Source organism: Carlito syrichta, unplaced genomic scaffold (genome assembly GCF_000164805.1).
Source record: "Carlito syrichta isolate Samal-C Ts95f unplaced genomic scaffold, Tarsius_syrichta-2.0.1 Scaffold255087, whole genome shotgun sequence".
Lineage (NCBI taxonomy): Eukaryota > Metazoa > Chordata > Mammalia > Primates > Tarsiidae > Carlito > Carlito syrichta.
In genome coordinates, this window is record NW_007199183.1 from 55,534 (window position 1) to 83,019 (window position 27,486).

Consider the following 27,486-nt stretch of genomic DNA (forward strand, 5'->3'; position numbering starts at 1 on the left):
CTGGGCTCCGGCGATCCTTCCGCCTCAGCCTTCCAAGTGGCTGGAACTACAGGCGCGCGCAACCACGCCCGGCTGATTTTTTGATTTATTGTAGAGATGAGGTCTTGCCAAGTTGTGCAGGCTGTTCTCAAACCCATGGGCTCAGACGATCCCCTCACCTCGGCCTCCCAAAGTGCTGGAATTACAGGCTTGAGCCACTGTGCCCGGCCTATTTTTTTGATTTTTTTTGTAGAGATGAGGTCTATGTTCCAGGCTGGTCTCAAATTCCTAGGCCCAAGTAATCCTCCTGCCTCAGCCTTCCAAAGTGTTGGGATTACAGGCATGAGCCACCATACTCGGCCTCTCATGTTTAATAACATTCATATAAATCATAACTTTAAGAAAACTGCCATGACTTTGCTTTCAGAAAAGTGTTGGTAAGAAAAGCAGAAAAGAAAAAAAACTTTTAAGATCTTAACTGAATTAAAAGACATAAGCAAGCCGAATTCACCTGATACCTGGGCCGGGCACTGGCTGCTCTTGGGTACACAGGGAGCTCTGGTGGCAGCCCCGGAATTCAGCATTGTCATGGTGGCCAGTGTCCAAGGACCTGGCTGTGGCATGTGCTTGTGTGTGCGAGGTGTCCCCTCCGGATATGCTTCTGCTGCCCTTGGCTGCCTGCCGCCCAGGCACTGCTCACCTTGGTCTTGATCTGCTTGGCCGTGTCGGTGAGGAAGATGGAGGAGTTGGGGTCACTGGCGCTCATCTTGGTCTGGGCGCCCTGCAGGGCGGGGAAGAAGGTGGAGTGCAGCAGGGCTGGCTTTGGATAACCAATCCTGGGGGCGACGTCCCTCGTCATTCTGAAGTAGGGGTCCTGTGGGGAGATGGGCTGTGAGGGTGGCTGGACATAGGCCAGCTTCTGACCAGGGGCAGCCCCCAAGAGCGTCTTCACAGAAGACTGAGCTCCAACCAGTTTGAAGAAACCAGCTGCCTCCTCCTCACACCTTCCAACGCCCCTTCCCCCATGGATGAGGATGCGGACCCGGCTGCCAACACTCCAGACTCTGAGAGCCCTTGTCCTGCCTCTGACCTGGTCGATGGCACACGGAATAAGGCACTGGACATCTGTCCTGTCCTGGAAGATCTGTGGGAAGGAGTTGCTGAAGGAGGGAGCGGCCTGGATGGCAGGAAAACTGATCTTCCCTGAAAGCGAGGAAAGCATTATTACCCATGAGACCAATCCCTGCTCTGGGCAACTAATAAAGGAATGGATAAAAGTAGGTTTTTCCCTATTGTAGAAGTAACAATCACTCAAGAAAATCTGAAAAATACAGAAAAGCAGAAAGAAAAAAATCTATAGCTCCAACATGTCTCATGTCATCTGTTTTCTTTATACATTTTGCTTTGTGCATTTTAGTTGTGATTATACTATATTTGGTTTTCCCTGTCTTTTTCACTTTGTAAGATTTCCCCACGTTGTTATTAAATATATTCTATCCCGCCAGTGGGTCACATGTTCCCTAATCACTTTCTAACCATTGGGCACTTAGGCTATTCCCATCTTTAATCACCGTAAGTTAGGATGAATACTTTTTTTTTTTTGAGTCAGAGTCTTACTCTGTTGCCCAGACCGGAGCGTAGTGGCCGCTTCCGGCCACTGCAGCCTCGACCTGCCGGACTCCAGGGATCCTTCCGCCTCAGCCTTTCAAGTAGCTGGAACTACAGGCGCATGCTACCACGCCCGGCTAGTTTTTGACTTATTGTAGAGATGAGGTCTTGCCAAGTTGCCCAGGTGGGTCTCGAACCCGCGGGCTCAGGCAATCCACTCACCTCAGCCTCCCAAGGCGCGGGATTACAGGCTGAGCCACTGAGCCTGCCAGGATGAATACTTTGATATACCAATCAGGTTTCAGTATTTTGGATGCCGTTGCTGTTACATGGTCATTAGCATTTGCTTAGACCAGTGACCGGAGGTACCACACCAGGTCCTCATAGGTGTCCCAGGCCCCGGGCACACAGCTGGCCCCACGTGCTCTGCTGCTGTGGAGGACAAACAGCTATGGAGGACATGCCGCTTGGAGGATATGCCACTGTGGCTCTGGCTCCCCGCAGGGTAAACTCTCCCCACAGAGCGCCCTGGAGGCACCCCTGAGAAGCTGTCTTGGGGGGCAGTTACAGCCAAGGCCCTAAAGGTCCGTAGGCCCGGCTGCCCCAAGTGAAGTGGAGGAGGGATCAGGAGGCCTAGCCTCGAGTCCCAGGAAGCTAAAAGCCTACAAGGCCAATGCAGCTGAAAGACACATGGACATTTATGGAGCATGCACGTGTGCACAGAGGAGGCACACCTGTGCTTTTCAGCTGGGGTCTGAGCCTTGGGGGAGAGGGCAGCTTGAGGACCTCCAGTCAAGCCCCTCGTCTACAGGTGAGAACTGAAACCTGGGAGACAAAGATGTGTAGGCTCCTGCGTGAGAGAGCAGGGACCCAGCTGTCCTCCTGTGCCAGCCCAGGCTCCCTCAAACTCCCGACATCGACTGGGGCCCCCAGAAATGTAGGCATGCCACAGTCATCTTTGTGTTTTCCTTTCTTTCTTTCTTCTTTCTTTTTTTTTCTTTTTGAGTTGGAGTCTTACTCTGTTGCCCAGGCTGGAGTGCAGTGACACACTCGGCCACTGCAGCCTCCAGCTCCTGGGTTCAGGCGATCCTTTCACCTTAGCCTTCCAAGTAGCTGGAACTACAGGCAGGTGCTACCATGCCTGCCTAATTTTTGAATTATTGTAGAGATGAGGTCTTGCCAAGTTGCCTGGGTGGGTCTTGATCCTGCGGGCTCAGGCAATCCACTCACCTCGGCCTCCCAGAGTGCTGGGATGACAGGCTGAGCCACTGAGCCCGGCCTCCATTCTTTCTTCTAAATTCTAAAATGAGTGACAGAGGGGACTGGCTTGTATCCTGAAGCAAAGCCTCACTCAGCCCAGAGAAGGGCTCAGTGCATGACACAAACTCTTTGTATTCCAGAGAAAGACCACGTCTGAACAGCCTATTTCTTTCTTTCTTTTTTTTTTTGAGTTGGTGTCTCACTCTGTCACCCAGGCTGTAGGACAGTGGCATGCTCCTGGCCACCGAAGCCTTGACCTGCTGGGCTCAGACAATCCTTTTGCCTCAGCCTTCCAAGTAGCTGGAACTATAGGCATGTGCCACCATGCCCAGCTGATTTTTTAAAAAATTTATTGTAGAGATGAGGCCTCGCCAAGTTGCCGAGGTTGGTCTCGAACCCGTAGGCTCAGGCAATCCTTTCACCTTGGCCTCCTAAAGCTGGGATTATAGGTGTGAGCCACCATGCCCAGCCAGGGTGGCCTATTTCAAGAGAAAATTGTAAATGCTGACATTTTGGAGACATTTCAGCCCCGGCGCTTGTCTCCTCCTGAGCTCTACTTCTTTCTGACGGCTGCGGGGAGAAGCCCGAGACAGCCATGGGCCCTTACCAATGCTGTCGCTGTCGGTGAAGCCAAAAATGCCCTTCACTTGGTTGAAGGTCACATGCTTCTGAATCTTCACCACATTCTTGTAGAAGCCTGGGCTCGCCCTGCAAAGACAATGGCAATCAAACTCCAAGCTTCAGGCTGGCCTTCTCCTGTGGGCAAAGTCACAGCTGGTGGGGACGTGGCGAGCAGCGGCTGCACAAAAGGACAGTGGGTGCTGTGCCCACCAGCAGTGCTGCCGGCTGGGGGGAGGAGCAGAGCCCAGGCACGTCTGTGCCGCGGTGCAAGCAGCTTAATCGGGTTCCTCTGTGGAATGCGATAAGAGCAGGAAACAAAGTGCCATGAAATGGTAACAGTGATGACACTATGTTCTCATCAGAGCGCACTTCACAGATGTGAACTGCTGTGACACACAGCCACTAAACCTGGGGCCAAGACCTAAACCCACATCTCTTTCCCTTCCTTCAAGGATGCCACGATGTCCCTGTGTCCACGTGGCAGAAACAAGAGAAGTGATTTAAAAAATCTAATATGTGAAACTAGAACATTGTTTTACTAGCTGGTAGAGAGGCTAGACTTCAACAGAGGGCATCTGTTGCTTTCAGTGTTTCTAAAACTACTTTTCAGCTTCAAGTATCTGTAAAAGGGAACATTCTGGGTGACGGGATGAGCAAGTCCTTTGCACTTCCTGCAGACCCGCCCCTCTGGTGCCCCTCACCGCCTTGGCCGGGTACCTGAGTACGAGATACCCAAGAAGGCCTGCTCAGAGCCTGGCCACACAGAGTGCAGCGAGATGGAGTCTCCCTCTCCCTGAGGAATCGCCTTGGGGCAATACCATGACTTAGGTGCTCGAGAAATACTTGTTGACCTAGATAGCATTCTTTTTCTGATGGCTGACCAAAGTTCTATTTTTCTTTTCTTTCTTTCTTTTTTTCTTTTTGAGTAGGTGTCTCACTCCGTTGCCCAGGCTAGAGTGTGGTGACACGCTCATGGCCACCGCAGCCTTCACTTGCTGGACTTGAACCTTCTGCTTCAGTCTTCTGAAGTCCTACTTTTGTAACACATGTCTTGGTATGTGAAATGTGAAGGATTTTCAGAATGAAATATTGTGGCCTATGAAATGGCTGACTTAAAAAACTAGACTGTGGGAACTGTATAACCAGTGAGTGTTTTCTCTATGAGAAAGTTACACTGAAAAGGAGAAAGATACTGTAACTCTGCAAGACTGACCATCTCAGAGAGCAGCCAGGGTATACAAGTACTTCTCTGTCACAGCTGAGAACGAAAACCTGAGATGCCACCATGCCATGGCTGATCCTGCATTTGAATTTCCGAAAATGTAATTATGAAGGCAGTGATTGAGTGTTTAAGATACTGCCATCATTTAATCCTTTCTATTTATATACACAGCTTTTTGCCTTCAAAATTACTGGTGAATAAAACCGATGAACCAGATCATAACATTTAACAAAAGAAGAAAAACACTGACCAGGCCTTCAGACCACGTCGGCTGTTTCAGACTTAGCTGTGGTCATGGTGACTCGATGTGTGCCACTATTTATTTAATGAAAAGCAGCCAGGTGTTTTCTCCTTACCCCATGTAGTCAAGGTCAGAGAATATGAAAGTCTTATTGATGTCAAAGCCACAGGCGATGATGTCCTTGGCATTCTCCACGGCATAGCCGTAGGCCTGGTCCAGGGTCAGATCCTTCCACAGGTACTTCTCGTCATCTGTCATCTGGATGACCAAGGGCACGTTGAACACATCCTGCAGCCATCTAGAGAAGCACAGGGAGGAGAGCTGACATCTTGCTTCCCCTGCAGAAGCATGCCATCATGCACCTGAAAACAGTTCCCACTTACAGTGTGTGTCACAACTTCTTTGCGTACAAAACCACATGATCCTATCATGACATAAATTTGCCTGTTGATGATGATAAGGGCCATTGATTGCCCATGAGAGCCCTGTCTGCCAGGCTAGCTATTTTTAAATTTTTTATTTTTTTGAGTTGGAGTCTTGCTCACAGACACTGCAACCTTGACCTGTTGGGCTCAGGTGATCTTTCCACCTCGGCCTCCCAAGTAGCTGGGACTACAGGTGCATGCCACCATGCCCGGCTAATATTTTTATTTTAATTTTTTTATTTTTTTTTGAGTTGGAGTCTCACTGTCGCCCAGACTGGAGTGCAGTGGCCGCTCCCGGCCACCGCAGCCTCGACCTGCTGGGCTCCAGCGATCCTTCCGCCTCAGCCATCCAAGTAGCTGGAACTACAGGCGCGCACTACCATGCCCGGCTAATTTTTTTTTATTGTAGAGATGAGGTCTTGCCAAGTTGCCCAGGTGGGTCTCGAACCCGCGGGCTCAGGCAATCCACTCATCTCAGCCTCCTAAAGTGCTGGGATTACAGGCTGAGCCACCGAGCCCGGCTTATTTTTATTTTTGAGTTGGCGTCTCACTCTGTCACCCAGATTGGAGTATAGTGGCATGCTCCCAGTTACTGCAGCCTCGACCTGCTAGGCTCTGACAATCCTTCTGCCTCAGTGTCCCGAGTAGCTGGGACTACAGGTGCATGCCACCATGCCCGGCTAATTTTTTGATTTTTTTTTTTTTTTTTTTTTTTTTGAGTTTGTGTCTCACTGTGTCGCCTAGACTGGAGTGCAGTGGCATGCTCCCAGTCACCACAGCCTCGACCTGTGGGGCTCCGGCGATCCTTCCGCCTCAGCCTTCCAAGTAGCTGGAACTACAGGCGTGTGCTACCACGCCTGGCTAATTTTTTTTGATTTATTGTAGAGACAAGTCTAACCAAGTTGCCCAGGTGGGTCTTGAACCCGCGGGCTCAGGCAAACCACTCGCCTTGGCCTCCCTAAGTGCCGGGATCCTTCCACAGGTACTTGGAAGGCCAAGTCCAGCCAATTTTTTGATTTATTGTGGAGACCAGGTCTTGCCAAGTTGCCCAGGCTGGTTTTAAGCCCCTAGGCTTAGGCAAAACTCTCACCTCTACCTCCCAAGGTGCTAGAATTACAGGCGTGAGCCACCGTGCTCGACCACTGTTTTATTGTGAAGCCTTATGATAATTCCACGAGGTAGGTGTATCACTGCTCTCATCTCGCAATGTGAAAGCCAGGCTCAGTAGCTGGCCGGTGGTTGCACGGACAGGAAGTGGGATGAGGGAAGAAACAGGCGTGGCTGCCTCCAAAGCATGCTCTTCCCGTCACTCCCTGCTCCTTCAAAGTGAACAGAAGCCCAGAGGGGCCGATTCTTGACACCTCAGCTGCTCAGCAAACATGAACCAGCACTGTCTTGTCGCTGCTGGACATGGTTTCTGAGCGAGAGCCTTGACTCTCCAGGAGAGGGAGACGAGCCATTTGCCGTGATGCTTACTTGGTGAAAATGAACGGGATGAGGTGGCCCAAGTGCATGGCTTCCGAAGAGGGGCCCCTGCCCGTGTACAGGTAGAATGGCTTCTTATTTTCATAGGCATCGAGAACTTGAGTCATGTCTCTAAAGGAAAAGGAGAAAAGGAAATTGTGGGATTTTATGAGAAAAACTTCAAGGTACTAATGCTCACTTGGAAATGAAAAATAAAGACAACATGGATCACAACCAGAGTTTGTTGTCTTTGTGCTTATGATATGAAAATCACAGGAAACTTCTCCTGAGATGGTCTTCCCTGTGAGCCACTGTTCTAAAAGGATTAGCCACGCAAGACCGTGTTTAAAAGACAGCTACGGCTGTTCAATCACTGGGACGCTTTTGGAATTCACATCTCAGTGCTGGCGACCATGTGCTTATGCACGTCCCTGGGGGGCACCAGGCCAACACCACACAACTCTTACTTAGAACTGCCCAACCCTGAGACTCTGGGGACCCAGAGCAGGAATACTGCAGAGTTCCATCTGCCTTGGCTCAGGGAAGAAAGTAAGGAACGTCCTCTGGGATTCAGAGGTGAAGTCTCCAGCTGGAGGTCTGGTTTGGGCCCCCTCAGCCAGGCTGGGACCAGGTATTTTCATCTTTGAGCAATCCTAGTCGTCCTCCTCCCCATCAGACTGGGATGTTCAGGTTACACATGAGGGTCCTCCTTGTTGGCTGTGCATACATCATTTGGCACCGGTTCCAGTCTTAGCTGCCTGTGCCGGACCTCCAGAGGTTAATTAGTGCATCTGAGATGATGGCTGGGAATCAGAAAGCTCTCTGAGAGATTCCAATGTTCAGCTGGGTGGGAAACCAATACTCCAGGACATGACTGTTCTTTATTTCTGGATAAAGAGTCTCAGAATAAAAGAGGAATGCTTATGCTTTCCAGAGGTTTGGGCAGGATAACAGTATTCTACAAGTGACTTCTTACGCTCCCAACACTAAGGGTCAATAGTTCATCTCCGGGCTAAAAAGATTGTGGGCATTCTGGCTTTGGGGTCTAGTGTTGACTTTTTCCCCATGAAATGACCACATAAGGCTTTTGAAATGAGGAAAGAAGGAGGCTAGGCATGGTGGCTCATGCCAGTAATCCCAGCACTTTGGGGGGCTGAGGTGGGCGGATCGCTTCAGCCCAGCCTGAGTAATATAGTGAGACCTCGTTTCTTTTTCTTTCTTTCTTTCTTTTTTGAGTTGGAGTCTCATTCTGTCGCCCAGGCTGGAATGGAGTGGCATGCTCACAGCCACTGTAGCCTTTCTTCCGCCTCAGCCTTCCAAGTAGCTGGAACTACAGGCGCGCGGTACCATGCCCGGCTATTTTTAAAAAATTTATTGTAGAGACAAGGTCTCACCAAGTTCCCAGGCTGGTCTTGAATCCCTGAGCTCAGCCTCCCAAACCTCGGCCTCCCAAGGTGCTGGGATTACAGGCTTGAGCCATCGCACCTGGCTGAGACCCCGTTTCTATAAAAAAATTAGCCGAGCGTGGTGGTGTGTGGCTGTAGTATCAGCTATTCAGGAGGCTGAGACAGGAGGATGGCTTGAGCCAAGGAGGTCAAAGCAGTGGTGAGCCTTGATGGTGCCACTGCATTCCAGCTTGGGGACAGAAAACCAAACCAAACCAAAAAACTGTTGAAATAAATGGAAATGGTCTGGGCACTGAATGATATTTTTAATTTTAATTTTTAATTTTTTTTTTGAGTTGGAGTCTCACTTTCTTGCCCAGGCTATAAGGTCATCATTAACCCAGTTTTATGAAAACCAGATAAAGATATTACAAGAAAAGAAAATTACACGCCAATATTCTCCCTAACACAGACACAAAAACTGTTAGCAATTTGCTTGTTTTTTTGAGTCTGGGTCTCACTCTGGCACCCAGGCTGGAGTGCAGCGACACGCTCATGGCCACCACAGCCTTGACCTGCTGGGCTCAGGTGATTCTTCTGCCTCAGCCTCCCAAGTAGCTGGAACTACAGGCACATGCTACCACACCTGCCTACTTTTTTTATTTATTGTAGAGACGAGGTCTCACCAAGTTGCCCAGGCTTGTCTCGAACCTTTGGACTCAGGCAATCCTTTTGCCTTGGCCTCCCAAAGAGCTGGGATTACAGGTGTGAGCCACTGTGCCCGGTTTGAATTATATTAATAAAACAAAAATAAGGAAATAATAAAATCTTAATTTTGGAAGAAAAGAGCCCTTCTGTTTTCCCAACTAAACAAATTAAACTTTTTTTGGCTAATGGAAGAGAAAAAAATGCAGCTGTCCCATGAACTACTTGTCATCTATTTATAGATAGAATCTGAGAACTCACTGTGCACTTGTCCTGGGTGAGGTGCTGCAATTCTGAGCTCATGCTGGATAAGAATGGCTTCCTAGCTGGGCTCGGTGGCTCAGACTGTAATCCCGCACCTTTGGGAGGCTGAGGTGAGTGGATTGCCTGAGCCCGCACGTTTGAGACCCGCCTGGGCAGCGAGACCTCATCTCTACAATAAATCAAAAATCAGCCGGGCATGGTAGTGCATGCCTGTAATTCTGGCTACTTGGAAGGCTGAGGCGGAAGGATCGCCGGAGCCCAGCAGGTCGAGGCTGCTGTGGACGGGAGTGGCTACTGCACTCCAGTCTGGGCGACAGAGTGAGACTCCAACTCAAAAAAAAAAGAATGGCTTCCAGCAGGGAATCATTCAGCTAGTGAGGGAACCCAGTCACCTGTCCAGCATTTGAAGCCTGACAGTGCATGGCAGATTTCATTTAATCCCCAATTTTACACATTATAAAATGAGATAGAGAAGCATTCTCAAATTTGAAAATGAGCAAAGCCTCAAGTACTATGCTTCCCTATGTAAGAGGCTACTAGATTACTAAAGTAAATAAATAAATTACAAGAGCAGCGAGAACTGTAAAATGCTAAGATAACATATTTGATTTAAAAATCAAAATTGGTAAATCTTGAGCTAAAATGATGAAGGCGGGGTGGGGGGGGATGGGTAGAGACAAGATAAGATTCAAATGATCAGCTGGGCACGGTGGCTCAAGCCTATAATTCCAGCACTTTGGGAAGCTGAGGTGAGAGTACTGCCTGAGACCAGGGGTTCGAGACCAGTCTGGGCTACTTGGTGAGATGTTGTAAATAAAAAAATTAGCCGGGCTTGGTGGAATGTGCCTGTTGTCCCAGTTACTTGGGAGGCTGAGGCGCAAGGATCACCTGAGCCCAGCAGGTCGAGGCTACGGTGGCTATGAACATACCAGTGTACTCCAGCCTGGGTGGCAGAGTGAGACTTTGAGTCAAAAAAAAAAAAAAAAAAAAAAAAAATATGTATATATATATATATATAAAAACCTTAAAAAAAAAAAGACGCAAATGATCAAATCAGGAATGTAAGAAGGAATATTGCTACTGACCTTACAGGAATAAAAGGGATTATTGCATAAGGGAACACTAAGAACTATACACCAACAAATTAGATTACCGAGGAAATAGACAAATTCCTAGAGAAGAACGAACTACTGAAATTCTGAACAAACTACTGAAGAGGAAACAGAAAATCTGGACAGATCAATAACAAGCAGAAAGACTGAATTAGTAATCAAAAAACTTCCCACAAAGAAAAGCCCCAAACCAGATGTTTTTGCTGGTGAATTCTATCCAATGTTTAAAACAGGATTAACACCAATCCTTCACAAGTTCTTCCAAAAAATTTGAATAGGAAATACTTCCCAACTCATTCTATGAGGCTCTATAACCCTGATACCAAAACCAGACAGACATTAAAAAAAACCCAACAGACCAATAGCCCTTATGAATACAGATGCAAAAATCCTCAGGGCAGTGGTAGGGTGGGTAGGGGAAAGCCTCAACAAATCCAGCATCATGTAGAAAGGACCATATGCCATGATTGAAAAGGAACAGATTTTCAACACCATGATCAAGTGGAATTTGTCCCAGGAAGGCAAGGTTGATTCAATATACAAAAATCTATCTGGCCAGGTGCAGTGGCATGCGCTTATAGTTCTAGCTACTTGGAGGGCTGAGGTGGAAGGATTGCCTGAACCCAGAAAGTGAAGGCTGTGGTGGCTGTGAGTGTGCCACTGCACTCCAGCATGGGTGACAAGAGTGAGACTCCAACTCAAAAAAAAAAAAAACAAAAAAAAAACAAATCCATCAATGTGATATATCATATTAATAGAATGTAGGACAAAATTCACGTGATTACTTCAGCAACACAAGAAAAGTATTTGACAAAATCTAACATCCTTTCATAATATAAACACTCAGCAAACTAAGAATAGAAGGAAACTGCCTTGATGAAGGTATTTATAGAAAACCCACAGCGAATATTATACTCAATGGTGAAAGACTGAAAGCGTTTCCCCTCAGATCAGGAATAAGACAAAGATGCCTGCTTTCACCACTACTACTCAATATTGTGCTGAAATTTCCAGCCAGAGCAATTAGGAAAGAAAAAACAGCCAAACTGGAAAAGAAAAAATAAAAGTGTCTCCATTTATAGGTGACATAATCCTACATATAAAAAATACTATAGAATCCACAGAAAAAGAAAAAAACCAACAGAGATGACATATGCATTCAGCAAAGCTTTAGGATATAAGCTTGAAACACGAAAATCGGTTGTATTTCTGTATAGTAATGAACAGTCGGAAAATGAAATTAAGAAAATGCCATTTACAACAGCATCAAAAAGATAAAATCCTCTGGGTGTGGTGGCTCACGCCTGTAATCCCAGCACTCTGTGAGGCAGAGATAGGAGAACCACTTGTGCCCAGGAGTTCGGGACCAGCCTAGGTAACATAGTGAGACTTTATCTCCACTAAAAAAAAAAAAAAAAAAAAAAAAAAAAAAAAAGCTAAAATTCTTAGGAACGAATCTAATCGAAGGAGTACAAGATTTACACATTGAAAAGTATAAAATATCACTGAATCACTGAAAGAAACTTAAACAGTGAAAGGACATCCCATGTTTGTGGACTGGAAGACTTACAGTTTTAAGATGACAATATTCTCCAAACTAATTTACAGATTCTGTGTAATCCCTAACAAAATCTCTGCTGTCATTTTTTGCAGAAATAGAAAAGTTGATCTGGAAATTCATATGGGAAATGCAAGAGACCCCAAATACCTGAACAATTTTGAAAAAGAAAAACAAAGTTTGAGGACTCACATTTTCTAACTTCAGAACTTACTCCAAAGCTATAGTAATGAAGACTGCAGTGCCAGCATAAGGACAGATATCAGTGGAACAGAACTGAGAGTCTAAGATTAAGCCCTTAAATATATGGACTATTGCTTTTCAACAAGGATGCCAAAAAAATTCAATAGGGAAAGAACAGTCTTTTCAAAAAAGGGTGTGGGAACAACTGGACATCCACGTGCAAAAGAAAGGAGTTGGAGACTTACCTAGCACACATGTAGAAATGAACTCAAAAAGGAACAGAGATTGGAATGTAAGAGCTAAAACCACAACACTTAGAAGAAACCATAGGTGTAAATCTTCACAACCTTCGATTAGGCAGTGGTTTTTTAGTTATGACACCAAAAGCCCAAATAATCAAAGAAGAAGTAAACTGGACTTTATCAAAATTAAAAACTTTTGTACTTCAAAGGATGCTATCAGTAAAGTGAAAAGACAACCTATATAATGGGAGCAAATATTTGCAAGTGATATCACTTATATTTGATGTGGTATCCAGAATATACAAAGAACTACTATAATTAAAAGCAGACAAAGGATCTGAATAGACATTTCTCCAAAGAAGACACAAAGATGGCCAATAAGCACATGAGAAGATGCTTAGTGACACTGGCCGTTAGGGAAGCACAAATCAAAGCCACCAAGAGCTAGCACTTCACAACCACTAGGATGGCTGTATAACAGCAGGAGCAGCAACAGGAAAGATAGTAAGTGTTGGTGAGGATGGGAGACACTGGAACCCTCGTGTATTGCTGGTGGGAATGCAAAATGGTAGTCACTGTGAACAAGTCTGTCAGTTCCTCAAAAAGTTAAACACAGAATTACCATATGAGCCATTTATTCCACTCCCAGGTATATACCCGAGAGAACGGAAAACTTGTACACAAATGGCTAGCACTGTTTGAGAACCCAAGAGTGAAAAATCACCCAAATGTCCATCAACTAAGGAATGGACAAACAAAATGTGGGGTATATCCATTCAATGGAATGTTATTTGGCAGTAAACAGGAATCAAGTACGATACATGCCACAACATGGAGGAATGTTGAAAACGCTATGCTAAGTAAAAGAAGCCAGACATAAAAGGCCACACATTGTATGATCCCATTTGTAAAAAAGCACAAATCTACAGAGACGGGCAGATTAGTGATTGTTATGGGGGGGAGAGAAATGGGCAACAACTATTCATGGGTTTGGATTTCTTTTTAGGGCAATGGAAGTGTTCTGGAATTAGCTAGTCATGACCTTGTGGATATACTGAAACCCTCTAATGATATAGTTTTAAAAAGTGGGCTGGGGATGGTGGCTTACACCTGTAATCCCAGCACTTTGGGAGGCAGAGGCAAGAGGACTACCTGAGCCCACGGGTTCGAGACCAGCCTGGGCAACTTGGTGAGATCTCATCTGTACAATAAATCAAAACAATCAGCAAGGCGTGGTGGTACATGCCCGTAGTTCCAACTACTTGGAAGGCTGAAGCGGAAGGATCATTTGAGCCCAGCAGGTCAAGGCTGCGGTGGCTGTGAGAGTGCCACTGCACTCCAGCCTGGGTGACAGTGAGACTCTGATTCAAAAACAAACAAACAAATAAAAAAGTGAGCTTTATGATGTGTGAATTAAGGAAAACATTTTGATTATATCTGCCCAGAAAATGGATTGAGCAGGACCTGGAGTTCTTTGCAGGTATAATTTGAAGCGCTTCTGGCAGACTGCTGAGTCCTGTCCTGGGGGTGCTCTTCCGTGACCGTGACCGTGATGTGCCAGTAGAACAGAACAACCCCACCTCAGATCATAAATTCCAGGGACACGGCTTTAAAAATGGGCCTGTCCCACCCCACGGGCGAACTGCTGTTTCTTGATGTTATCCACATGGAATTTATGATCTGCGGTAGGAATACTCTGTTCTATGCACCCTCTGTTAGTTTCTCTTTTGATCTTACTTACGAGTAGGCCGGTACAATTGGAGGAACAATGCACGTCATTTCAGGAAGCCTGCAGCTTATCGCGTGGGAAATGCTGAACGTGGACATACCAATCTCTTTTGTTCTAGTGACAATTTATGATTTATATACAGCGGTAATCTGGCAAGGATCTCATCGGTTAGAGACTCGATTCCCACCTGGGGAGGTGGGCAGTTTATAAGTGAAGAAGGGCAGGAAGGTGAATGGATGAGCATGACCCCCAGTGAGTTACAATAGGACAGAGGAGGGGCCCCAGTGCTCTGACAGCTGGCTGTATGGACAGTCCAGATATCGCCCCAGGCTGCTTAAGGGGCAGCTGGCCTGTAATTTTCTGAACTAAAGGAAGAGGACGGGTGAGTAGGCCAACCTGTGAGAGAAGAAGATGCCTCTGCGCAGGAAGTGGTGTGGTTTCTGGCCGATGGCTCTTTCTATGCGGTTGATCAGCTCTTTATCAATTTTACTGCTTCCGAATCGGACTGGAAACAAAATTGAAAAAAAGAAGAGATGATTTAGGTGGCAGGAGGCTTTGTGATTAGATGTTACTGAAACAAGGGGAACAACTGGTGATTCAGCACAATCATAATGAAGACTTCTGCTATAGGCCCCTACTTCCAACATGAAGTCTTATATTAAAATGACCACTGAGAACACAACCAGCCAAACAGGAAATATATTACACAACAAAAAATTTGGCCTACAATTGGGATCTGATGGGAAAAATATCCAGAATGCAGTCTAGCTAGTAACTTTTAACAATCAAATATAAACATATATACATACATACATGTATATGTATATATAGCTGTTTATTAACTCATTTGTGATCACTGATGTGAATTCACGTCATTCCAAATTCTGATGCTGGTCGCCGCTGACATGAATTCACATCTTTGTAAATTCTGTTTCTGAATACTGCAATGTTGTCATATATATGTGTTATAATTTGCTTGAACATGAATAGTGAGGCAAGGAGAAAGTTAATTGAAATCATTAACTGATATTATCTGATGTTGACTGTGCAATGTTGTTACTGACTTATGTAGTTGGTAAAAATTGCAAGTCGGTCATTATTTTGTTGCGATTAGTGTTGTATGACTGCGTTTTGATACTTCAGAGCTTTCACACTTTAACACTAAAAATAATTTACCATTATTATGGAAAATGAAGAAATAAATGCTGATGAGATTTTCGAGGTCGAAGGTGAAGCCAACAAACTTATTAGTGACAGACAGTGATGTAATGATGCAATATAAATGAAGAAATATATATATGTATATATATACATATTATTCAGTTTATAATCTGACTAAAAATACAAAGTATGGAATGCTAGTCAGAGTGATGTCTGAGGCAAATACTGGATGTGCCTACAACTTTCAGCTGTATTGTGAAAAGGTGACAATTTAGAAAAGACCATTTCACTTGTGCTTCACGACAGAAGTTTGCGGCAACCTGCTCTCAATAATAGGAAAGTGAAAAATTTGCTGACTGCGAATGTGTTAAGGTAAAACCTGTATTCATTGACAATCAATCATGATCTCTCATTCTTTATTTGCTGAACTGGATTAATGTCTGTCCTCAAGTGAACTTTCCCTCATTGACAGTCTATACTTAAATCATGGAAAATGGCTTTGACCTAGATGAAAGCATTTTAGTTACATTTCTTCTTTCACAATCAGCAATGACCTCAGAGTACGGACTTCTCAAGTGAACAGCATCAGTCTTTCCTGAACTGGAGCATCAAGGAAGGGCCTGACAGGGAGGACTTTCCTCCTCTGAGGAGCCACCCTTCTTAAGCTGACCTCCACCCTTCTAGCTCCATGATCAGTATCATTAGGCGTGAAACTGAAGTAATCAATGATTGACTTGCAAGCGCTCTATGGTTTAAATGACTGCCAAGATGCCCATTTTAATAGACCTTTCCCAAGTTCCAAATTGCTCCAAAAAGGGGAAAAAATTTACTAAGCTGTCTACTATAAATTATTATTTAAAAATAAGTTTTATAGTTATTGTATTTAAAAATAATCCTTTGGGATTATAATGCACAACCACAAGATTTTAGGATCTGTTTTTTTCTTGACATTGACGTGTCACTGGATTTGTGATCGATTCAAAATTTAAAGACATCCATGGAATTGACTCAGTGTAATCACTTCTAGAAGCTGAGGCTCTTGCAAGGTAAGAAGCAGAAGACGCACCAATGAGCTTGTCGTAGTCGATGCCCTTCGCATTGCTTGTCTGTACTGTCCATGGGTCCACAAAATCCTCTTCGGCTTCTGTGGCTTCTGGGCCATGATTGCTCCCAGGCGCTGGGTTCCCTGGAGGGCAGTCAGCCTTGCAGTTCTCTCCCACAGCAGCTCTGCAGCTCATTTTTACTGCAGGATCAATTCCATCCTGCAGAAAGGAAAGAAAGAGGAAGGCTAAAGACAGGAACAACAGCTAATGCTTGCTGCATGCCTGTTACACGGCAGGCGTTGTGCTAAACACCCGCACACACAATACCTCGCTCAGTGTCACAATAGCCCTCTGGGGCAGGTGGCACTGTCATTGTCCCCTTCCCGCCGAAGAATCTGAGACTCAGAGAACAGAAGGAGCCTGCCCACGGAACCACAGCAATTCATGGGCTAGAAAGTGTTTCATTTGTGTCTGTTATTCTAGTGCTATGGATTGCTGCCACAAACACTTTGGGACAATAGTAGTGACACAATACACACTGTCATTTATAACAAAGTCAATATGCTTCAGATTTCTCAAACACACTGATGCCAGAGAACATGTGTGACAAGCTCCCTTAATCAAGTACACCGAGTTCTGTTTGGAACTCGTTTCCACACTCCACACAGGTTGAGGTGAATATTTATGGAAACTTACCAGCGATACCACCGAGGATAGTAAACAGCAACTCACACAAAACAAGCAAGGAAATAAAAAGGAGGCTCTCAGGTTATAAATCAAGGAGGGATCCACTGAGTTGTACCCCCACAGCTTGGAGTCTTATCATACTATCTGAAGTGTTTATAAACATAAGGAAAACAAATGAAAAGTGTATCCTTGGGTACTTTGGAAATCTATTAAAGACCTTTTCTTCCAGGAGCCCACAGTGGCCACCGCTGGAAGCCTGGTGTTTAAAAGAGCAGGCCTAATTAAGCCAATTAGTCATGCTATGCCCTAAAGCTCTGCTGGTAATTGGCCTTGCTGGATTAGATCACAAACAAAGAATATACACAGTCTAATTTGCTTGCCAAGGGAAATACAAACATTTCCACTTAGAGTTTATACAGAATGTTCTATAAACTGGGCTTTCCAGTGAAGAACTGCCAAAAACTCCAGCCTTCATTCAAAGAGAATGGTGCCATCAGGTACAGCATGTGGGCTACAGAGGACTGTCATGCTAGGGTGACCTGTTTCAAGCTATCTGGAATTCATCATTACAATGCATCAGATTTGTGGAATCAATAACCCAGTGGCTACAACTCATGTAAGAGACAAGATGTTTGTTCAGGTTACGTATGTTTTACTTATCTCATTTCTGAAGTGTCTGGGTTCAGTGTTTACAAAAAATAAATGTTTAGTAAGTAAAACCTATCGAATCATCTATGGGAAGATGGACTTGCTTTGCTTAGCAGTACACTGCAGTCAATATCCCTTAATCACTAGCTGTGTTGACATTTCATACTCTATCTGGTCTAATTCTACTTGTAACTAGGAGGCTCTTTGAAAGCCAAACATTTAACCAATGTCCCTATGTGCAAGGACCATCTGCAGTCTGGAATGGGACTGAAATAGACAAGCAGGCTCACTTTGTCTATTTTCTTATTCTCTATCTAACATGGAACAGGACACTGAAAGTGAATTTAAAAGTTGGACACACAGAAAAAGCCAGACACCAAAGACTCTCTACTACTTGATTATATAAAGTTCAAACACAGGTAGAATTCCCCGAGGTGGCAGAAGACAGGGCAGAGGCTGAAAGTTGTGAGGGTGGCTCTATGGGAGCGAGGAGCCAGGAACCGTGGATGAAAACCGATTTTTTTCTTTTCTTTTTTTTTTTGAGTTGAAGTCTCACTCTGTTGCCCAGACTGGAGTGCAGTGGCACGCTCCTGGCCACCGCAGCCTCGACCTGCTGGGCTCCAGCGATCCTTCTGCCTCAGTCTTCCAAGTAGCTGGAACTACAGGTGTGCACTACCATGCCCGGCTAATTTTTTTGATTTATTGTAGAGATGAGGTCTCGCCAAGTTGCCCAGGCAGATCTTGAACCTGCAGGTTCAGGCAATTCACTCACCCCGGCCTCCAAAAGCGTAGGATTACAGGCTGAGCCACCGAGCCTGGCAAAAACCGATGTTTTGTGAAAATTCAGTGAGCTGCCTGCTTAGAATCAGTATATTTTTCTGAGTAGTATATTTCAATTAAAAAAGTTTACTTAAACTAAAAGAAAAAAAAAAGGCTCTGCCCTCTGTCTTAACACCTAAGATCCAGTGTCATTTCTTCAGTCCTGTTCAAACTATTTCCACTCACAGGCCCCAGATTCTGACCTGTCTCCCCAGGAGACATCCCACTTTAGTGAGCTGCTGTTACTGAAATATGTGGGGATCTTATTCTTTAAACACTGGAGCAGAAGCCAGGTGTAGTGGCTCACACCTGTAATCCCAGCACTTTGGGAGGCTGAGGGGAGAGGATTGCCTTTCAAGCCCATGGGTTTGAGATCAACCTGGGCAACATGATGAGACTTCGTCTCCAAAAAAAAGTTGGCTGGACATGGTGGTGCATGCCTGTGGTTTCAGCTACTTGGAAGGCTGAGGTGGAAGGATCACCTGAGCCCACCAGGTCGAGGCTGCAGTAGCTGTGAATGTGCCACTGCACCCCAGCCTGGACGACAAAGTAAGACTCCAACTAAAAAAAACCCCAAAAAATAAAACAAAAAAACTACACACACAAAAGATAACTGGAGCATAAAAGGACCTTGAGGCCCATGGCCCGAATAAATGGGAGGCTGAGAAAGAGAGGGCAGGGCCTCTTAGAGCATGGGCATTTCCAGTGTGGCTCAACTATTTTGCAAGAGGTTAATTTCTGAAACATTAAGTGCTTCTATTACTTACACATTTCAGGGTCAGATACAAATTTACTTCTGAACTTCACCACTTAACTCTGGTCTCATCATGTAACCTCTGACCTTTCTAGTGTGTGTTAGGCAACCACATTTGTCAAAGAATACACTTGGAAAAGTTACTCTAAACTGTATTAAGTATTGCTCATTGGCTAGAATAATGAACATAACTGCAAGAATTATTAACTAAAGACATTTACTATGTGCTATACACACTTTATGCTAAATAAACAAAAATACTACTGTCAACTTCCCAAAATGGGCTTATTTACTCTATAATAGTAAATACAGAGGGTAAGGACCCTCTATTTTATTTATTTATCTATTTTAGAATTTTGTTGTTTAGTCAGGGTCTCACTCTGTTGCCCAGCTGGAGTGCAGTGGCACAGCCACAGATCACTGCAGCCTCCAACTCTGGGACTCAAGTGATCCTCCTGTGTCAGCCTCCCAAGTAGCAGGGACTACAGATATGTGCCATCATATCCAACTAATTTTTTGTAGAGATGAGGTCTTGCTGTGTTGCCCAGGCTGGTCTCCAGCAGTCCCCACCTCCGCCTCCCAAAGTACTGGGATTACAAATATGAACCACTGTGCCTGGCCAGATTTTTGTTTTAAAACAACTTAGTCTAAGCTTTTGAGTCTTACTTGGTCAGTAAGCCTCTTTCAAACTGTCTCCTTCACAGCTCCCAACCAACTTCTTTTTTTGACATTACTGTCCTTCAGTATTATTTATTTTCTTTAACATATGACCCGAGCATGATGGTTCGTTCCTGTAATCCCAGCAACTTGGGAGGTTGAAGTGGGAGGATGGATTGATGTCAGGAGTTTGAGACCAGCCTGGGCAACATAATGAGACCGTGTATCTAAAAACATGTGTTAAGAAAAAAAATGAGCTGAGTGAGGTGGTGTGCACCTGTAGTTCTAGTTACTCAGGAGGGTGAGGTGGGAGGATAGTTTGAGTTCAAGAGTTTGAGGCTGATTATGCCACTGCACTCTAGCCTAGGTGACAGAATCATATGTTGTCTCTAAAGAAGTAAAAAATAAAATGAAAGGGGAAACTTCAGGGCGCACATGAGCTCTTGGAAGTTAAAAATGATAGGAGAAATGATAAACAATAGGAGGATTAGAAGTCGAGGAAGTGTCCCTAAAAGAACAAAAAGAAAAAGAAATGGAAGTAGAAGTCAAAACATAAGAAAACCAAAGGAATAGTCTCTGAATGAAAAAGAGTCTGCAAAGAAGAGAGAAAATAGAAGAGATCAAAGAAATAATATGAAAAGAATATGATTTCTGAGAATTAAAGGTCATGGGTTTCTAGTTTGAAAAGGCACTGGGCTGGATGCAGTGGCTCATGCTTGTAATCCCAGCATCTTGGGAGGCTGAGATGGGAGGATTGCAAGAGCCCAGAAGTTTGAGACCAGCCTGGGCAACAAAGTGAAACCCCATCTCTACAAAAAATAAAATAGAAAAATTAGCTGGGTGTGGTAGCACGTGCCTATAGTCCTAGCTACTCGGGAGGCTGAAGTGGGAAGATCGCTGGAGTCCAGGAGCTTGAGGCTGCAGCGAGTGATGATCATACCACTGCACTCCAGCTTGGGTGACAGAGCAAGACTCTGTCTCTAAAACAAACAAACGGAACACTGAGCCCCCATTCCAGGAAGTTTCAAAACAATGGAACAAAGACAAGATCCTGCCAAATGTCAGAGAGAAAAAAACAAAGGAATGACATCTGACTTCTCTGTGGCAACCCCAGAAGTCAGGTGATCAATGGCTTCAGAATTCCGAGAGAAAATGCTAGAACCCTACATCCAGCCTCGTTATCAATCAAGTTTTAGTCAAAATAAATATTCTTTCAAACATGAAATATTTCCTTTGCACTATTTCCCCACCCAGAAATCACTGAAAGACTTGCGCTGCCAAATAGTACAGCAAGGAGGAATAAGACTCAGGGTCAGGGAATGGGGACCCAACAGACAAAGGTGGAGGGGACTCCTGGGCTGAGAGTGAAAAGAGACCCAGGATAGGCAATGTGGGAGGTGAGAGTCACTAGTCCTGAGGGAAGCAGGCAGGTTCTGGGAGAGACGGCAAGAAGGCGAACTTGACACACTCGCTAACGGAACGTGCGTGTTGAGAGGCGATCCGTCCAGCAGGGAGGCGGCTTGGAGATGCATTATCATTAGTACACGAGAAAGCCAAGCAAACACAAGTCAAGACAAATATTAACTCCAGAGAAAACAAAAGCTGGGTAGGAAAGGAGAAGTACTCATCTTCCCCTCAGTAGTTCAGCTGTCTATGGTGTTTACACAGTCAAGACCACAGTCAAGACCACGCCAATACAAATCCTGCCCTAACTATAGCTGCGATACTCCTGGGGACTGGAGGGGCGGGGTGGTTATGAGAGTGCAAATTCCTCTTCCATGTGAAAGCCCCCAACAGGAGCATCAGCTAAAAGAATGGAAAGTATCTGTGTCTGGGAGCAAGTGGGGGAGGCAAAGGCAGCGGGAGGGCTGCTGCATCTCACTGAGGCTTTAAGAACCACTGACTCAGCTGGGCTCTGTGGCTCAGCCTGTCATCCCGCGCCTTGGGAGGCTGAGGTGAGTGGACTGCCTGAGCCTGCGGGTTCGAGACCCTCCTGGGCAACTTGGCGAGACCTCATCTCTACAATAAGTCAAAAATCAGCCGGGCGTGGTAGCGCATGCCTGTAATTCCAGCTACTCGGAAGGCTGAGGTGGAAGGATCGCCGGAGCCCAGCAGGTCGATGCTGCGGTGGCCGGGAGCAGCCACTGCACTCCAGTCTGGGTGACGGAATGAGACTCCAACACAAAAAAAAAAAAAGGACCACTGACTCTTTGGCCCACAGGTATCAACATGTTGATCAAGGGGAAAAATCATTTAAAATGATAAGCGGCCCAGACATGGTGGCTCAGCTTGTAATTCCAGCATTTAGGGAGGCTGAGGTGAGAGGATTGCCTGAGCCCGGGGATTCGAGACCAGCCTGGACAAGTTGGTGAGACCTCGTCTCTACAATAAATGAAAAAATTAGCTGGACATGGTAGCACATGCCTGTAGTTCCAGCTACTTGGAAGGTTGAGGTGGAAGGATCACCTAAGCCCAGTAGGTTGAGGCTGCCGTGGCTGTGAGCGTGTCACTGCACTCCAGTCTGGGCAACAGAGTAAGATTCCAACTAAAAAAAAACCCAAAAAACAAAAACAAAAGATAAGAAAAGAACCTGGGAACAGTCTGCCCCAGAGAGACACACCCTACAGACTCTGGCACCTGCACGGAGAACCCAAGATCACGCACCTGTGCCACGTTCCTGTTCTTGAGGACACTCACATCTGCCATCTCTGGTGACCCCGGTTCACAGCCGGCTAGGGGTCAGAGCTAGAGGCCAAGGCAAGACTGTGGGGGGAAAAGAAAGAAAGAGAGAGATGAGCAAACCATCACAGCCACTTGTCCCTTCCGTATCTAGTCCTTCTTTCTGAAAAGGTTGGGAAGGGAGTTTCAGTGGAGGACATGGACAACAGGGCACTAGTCAAACAGAAGCAGTCATCTGGGGCCATGGGAAAGAGAACAAATGCCAGCGTGAAGACTAAAGGCATCACTGTGACTCATGCCTTGGGGTCTGAGAGGAGGAGCCTTCCGAGTCAAGACCAAGTTTGCATCTGGTGACACCCTTGTGCCTTACCTGGTGCCTAGAACACAGGAGGGCGTGCTAGCTGAGAGAATAAATACCATGTGTTTTGGTAAACCTAAATTCACTAGTGCTACAACCTTTTGGCAAATTGCTATTTGCTCCTCTTTTTCTTTGAGTTGGAGTCTCACTCTGTTGCAGTGGCATGATCACAGCTCATAGCAGTCTCGACTGTCTGTGCTCAGGTGATCCTTCTGCCTCAGCCTCCTAAGTAGCTGTGACTACAGGTGCATGCCACCACACGAGGCTAATTTTTAAATTTTTTATAGAGGTAAGGTCTTGCTATGTTGCCCAGGCTGGTCTCAGACTATTGGGCTTAAGCAATCCTCCCACCTGGGCCTCCCAAAGTGTTAGGATTATAGGCTGAGCCACCACACCTGGCTGCTCTTTATCTTAACTGCCACAGGGATGAATTCTCAGGCCTTTGCAGCTATAACCAACATGTCGCTGAGCCCATGGCTTCTGCAGCTGGCCAGCTGCTCTATTCTCAGCTAAAGCAGGCTCTGGGGTGGGGGACAGGGCCCCACCTGTCCTGTGTTCCAAAAGGGGTAAGTTCTGCCTACAGCCTGTACATGCCACATGCCTCTTTAACTGCAAACTCTGCTGTGAGCATGCCTGCACCTTCTATGAGTCCTTATGCACTGCTAACCTTGGGAAAGGGAGGGCCCAGGGCAGGCAGAGGCTGGGCTACTACCCCTCTTGGTCAGCCACTTCTCTTTTGGAGTATCAGTTTCCTTATCTATAAAATAGTGCCACCAGGAAACTCTTCACCTACCCCAGGGGCGGTTATGAGAACAAAATGAGAAAAACTGACGCGGTGGCACTTTGTAGACTGTAATCCTCCCACCTGGGCCTCCCAAAGATGTGAATACACGGTGAGTATTATGACACTTGCTTTGTTTGTTAGGGTTCCAGAGCTGGGTGAACTCCAGCTTCACCTCACCTAGCTGCAACACCTGGGAGGAGCAGGAGGATGACGATGACAATGAGGAGGAGGAGGCTAAGGCCAGAGCAGCTAACTTGGAATACTTGTGTCCCTGGTATTGTGTCCTCATACACACCAATTCACTTAAGCCTCCCTGCAATTCCGAGACAGATCTTGTTGTTTCCACTTCATAGATGAGGCACATAGGGTAAAAATCTCACCCAAGATAAGAGAGATGGGCTACAGACTCAAGCAGTTTCCCTCCAGAGTCTACACTCCAGCCACCCCCTCATAAATGACTCTATATATTCTCGTTACTTGAAAGGCTGAGTGAGGCAGGAGGATCTCCTGAGACCAGCAGGACAGGGCTGTGATGGCCGTGAGCAGTGTGCCACTGCACTCCAGCCTGGGTGACAGAGTGAGACGCCAACTCCAAAATAAATAAATAAATAACGACTCTAAAAGCCAAATACACATTTGTAGTGTAATCTATTTTTATTTATCTATGTGTTAAATATTTGTTTAAAAGTAAGTACATTTTAGCTGGGCTTGGTGGCTCAGCCTGTAATCCTGCGTCTTTGGGAGGCTGAGGTGAGTGGATTGCCTGAGCCTGCGGGTTCGAGACCCGCCTGGGCAACCTGGTGAGACCTCATCTCTACAATAAATAAAAAAAATTAGGTGGGCATGGTAGCGCGCGCCTGTAATTCCGGCTACTCGGAAGGCTGAGGCGAAAGGATCGCTGGAGCCCAGCAGGTCGAGGCTGCGGTAGCCGGGAGCGGCCACTGCCCTCCAGTCTGGGCAACAGAGTGAGACTCCAACTCAATAAAATAAAATAAAATGAAATAAAAGTAAGTACATTTTAACTAAACCAGCCTGTATATAAATAAATAGAACTGTAATTCTGAAACCAAGATGGGGCCACAGTCAGTTTCTCGCCCGCCCTGATGAGAAGCACTGATTCCCAGAAGGGGAAGTAGCTCATATAAGGCACCCACCCAGCTGGGGGCCTCTGACAGGGGAGGAATGCGGAAGCACCTTCTGCCCAGTGCTGGGGAGAAGACACAACCAGGTTCCCTAGCAACGAGCTGTCACTGGTTTCTCAGGGGCGGGGTGGGGGGGACATTTCCTTGCTCTTATTAAATACAATCCAATCAGTGAAAATTACTTCTAGCCACACATAACCAAACATAATGCCCACACACTTTGCTCCTGCATTCTTCTCATTCTCATCACTGGGGGTCACTGCATATACTATATTCCCAGACAGAGGCGGATGGCTCAGAGTTAGAACCACCCTTGAGGGTACTGGGGAGCAGTGAAGCCCGGATCCGATACCACAGGTGCTCTTGGTCACGTGCTCTCTCCGAATCCCATCCTCCTTGGTCTGGACACTGCTGAGGACCGTTCTCACTGGAACCTCAATCCTGACCCCTGTGCCTCCGGGCCAAGTGGGTGGTTTTATCAGAGCACTCCCGCTGCTGGTTAGCTGTTCACCTCTAGGACTCCGAGAAAGCGGGCAGCGGGCTATTCTTTCATGTGCTTCCAGAGCCCGGCACACAGTCAGCTCATCAGCAAACACTTACAGAATGCATGAATCTCTAAGCCATCTGGTTCAACCTCTTCTATGATTTGTGCGTTCTCATAATGTCTTTATAGTCCCTGTTCTGGTGGAAGGGTGAGTCTCCTGTCTGGGCTTTATTTTAATTAATTAATTAATTAATTAATTAATTATTTAAGTTAGAGTCTCACTTTGTCACCCAGGCTGGAGTGCAGTGGCACGCTCACGGTCACCACAGCCTTGAACTGCTGGGCTCAGGTGATTCTTATGTCTCAGCCTTTCAAGTAGCTGGGACTACAGTCATGTGCCACCATGCCTGGTTAATTTTTTGGTTTATTGTGGAGACAAGATCTTGCCAAGTTGCCCAGGCTGGTCTCTTTCTTTCTGAGTAGGAGTCTCACTCTGTCGCCCAGCCTGGAGTGCAGTGGCATGCTCACAGCCACCACAGCCTCTACATGACAGGCTCAGGCAATCATCCACCTCAGCCTTCCAAGTAGCTGGAACTACAAGTGTGCACCACCATACCTGGCTAATTTTTTGATTTATTGGAGAGACGAGGTCTTGCCAAGTTGCCCAGGCTGGTCTTGAACCCCTGTACTCAGGCAATCCTCTTGCCTCCGCTTCCCAACGTGCTGGGATTACAGGTAAGTGCCACCATGCCTGGCCGCCATCTGGACTTTAGACCCCTGGTTTAACATCCTGACACTGAACTGAGCCTTTAGAGACTATGAGAGCCAGGCTGGCCTCCTGGGGTCTGCCCCCAGTCTCATGCTCCTTGTCTGGTTTCTTCACCCATTGCTACCACCCTGGTCACTCTTTCTGGAATTCCCTTTGGCTTACCCTGCCCTTTTAAAATGAGGTGCCCTGCACGAAAGACAGCAGTAAACTTTCAAAGTCATCCAATAGGACCAAAATCAAGTATAGATCAAAATGATCCTTACAGATTCCTAGGGAAAATACCAGGTAGGATGACTGGGTGAGCTGGGACAACCAGCCTCCCACTGCAATAGAGCAGACAACTCTTGGTTTTGTTTAGTAGAGGATCAACTAGAGGAACTGGACTTGCATTTAGGGTCCCTGCTGGAGGGAAACATATGTATCTTTAAATCTCAGAATCTGCTGATTGTGGTGGTTCACATCTGTAATCTCAGCATTTTGGGAGATGGAGGTGAGAGGATTGCCTGAGTCCGGGGATTTGAGACCAGCCTGGGCAACTTGGCAAGACCTCGTTTCTACAAAAAAAAAAAAAAAAAAAAAAAAAAATTAGCTGGGCATGGTGGTGCGTACCTGTAGTCTGCTACTTGGAAGGCAGAGGTGGAAGGATTGCCTGAGCTCAGCAGGTCAAGGCTGTGGTGGCCGTGAGTGTGCTACTGCACTCCAGCCTGGGAGACAGAGACTCCTACTCACAAAAAACTCAAAAGAACAAAAACAAAAAAATCTCAGAATCCCAGGTAAGAGGCACATGGGAACAAAACTCAACTCGACCGAGGAAGAGCAGGTGAGGTCTCTCTGCTCTCATGATCACAAGGCATCCTGTGTGGGCTCACCCACACTATGTAAGTGTGTGTGTGTGTGTGTGTATGTGTGTGTGTGTGTGTGTGTGTGTGTGTGTGTGTGTGATGCAACTTCTTGAGTAGTCAGAGGCGAGGAGACTATCACCTTCCTCATTTTATGAGTTCACCCACTTACTCCATTTATTGTGTGAACGTCCTCTTCCCCCACCCCTAGTCAATATCCTCCTTTACTTCTTCATTAACTTTTAGAATTGTTTAACTTCAGAGTTTTCCAGCCTGGAGTTCATGAACCTCCGAAATTACATCAATGCTTGCATGCACACAGGCATGAGTATGGTTTTGAGCAGAGTATCTGGGCTTCAGTACCTTCCCAAATGAGTCTGAGATGCCAAAAGGTTAAGGACTATTAACTTAAGAGTTGACCACACAGGCTGCAAATAGGGCATGTTTAGAAAAGTCAGTTTATCTATTTAACTACAACCTGAAACAAAGAAGTAAAGTTATTTATAGCCACCGAGTTCTCTCTAAGCAAAAGCACTGGGAGTGTGAAGAGCCACACTGTACTCACAGGGATTCCAGCAGACAGTGAAGGAGAACACTGAAAAGGCTTTTTTTTTTTGAGTTGGAGTCTCACTCTGTCGCCCAGACTGGAGGGCAGTGGCTGCTC

General features: G+C 46.0%; 1 protein-coding gene across 2 annotated transcripts in view; it reads right to left on the reverse strand.

The window, feature by feature from the left end:
- The window catches only part of WARS (tryptophanyl-tRNA synthetase), a 36,337-nt gene that overhangs the window by 7,335 nt on the left and 1,516 nt on the right, over positions 1 to 27,486 (reverse strand). The window contains exons 2-9 of one of the 2 annotated variants that reach the window (XM_008052066.1): positions 22,432 to 22,530; positions 16,226 to 16,421; positions 14,395 to 14,503; positions 6,833 to 6,952; positions 5,047 to 5,229; positions 3,455 to 3,555; positions 1,070 to 1,182; positions 680 to 760 (exon numbers count right to left, since the gene is read on the reverse strand). In XM_008052066.1, the coding sequence (XP_008050257.1) occupies positions 680 to 760; positions 1,070 to 1,182; positions 3,455 to 3,555; positions 5,047 to 5,229; positions 6,833 to 6,952; positions 14,395 to 14,503; positions 16,226 to 16,421; positions 22,432 to 22,473 (945 nt within the window). In that variant the 5' untranslated portion in view covers positions 22,474 to 22,530. Of the gene's footprint in view, positions 1 to 679; positions 854 to 1,069; positions 1,183 to 3,454; positions 3,556 to 5,046; positions 5,230 to 6,832; positions 6,953 to 14,394; positions 14,504 to 16,225; positions 16,422 to 22,431; positions 22,531 to 27,486 lie in introns of both variants that reach the window. The other variant, XM_008052065.1, reaches the window with a different exon arrangement.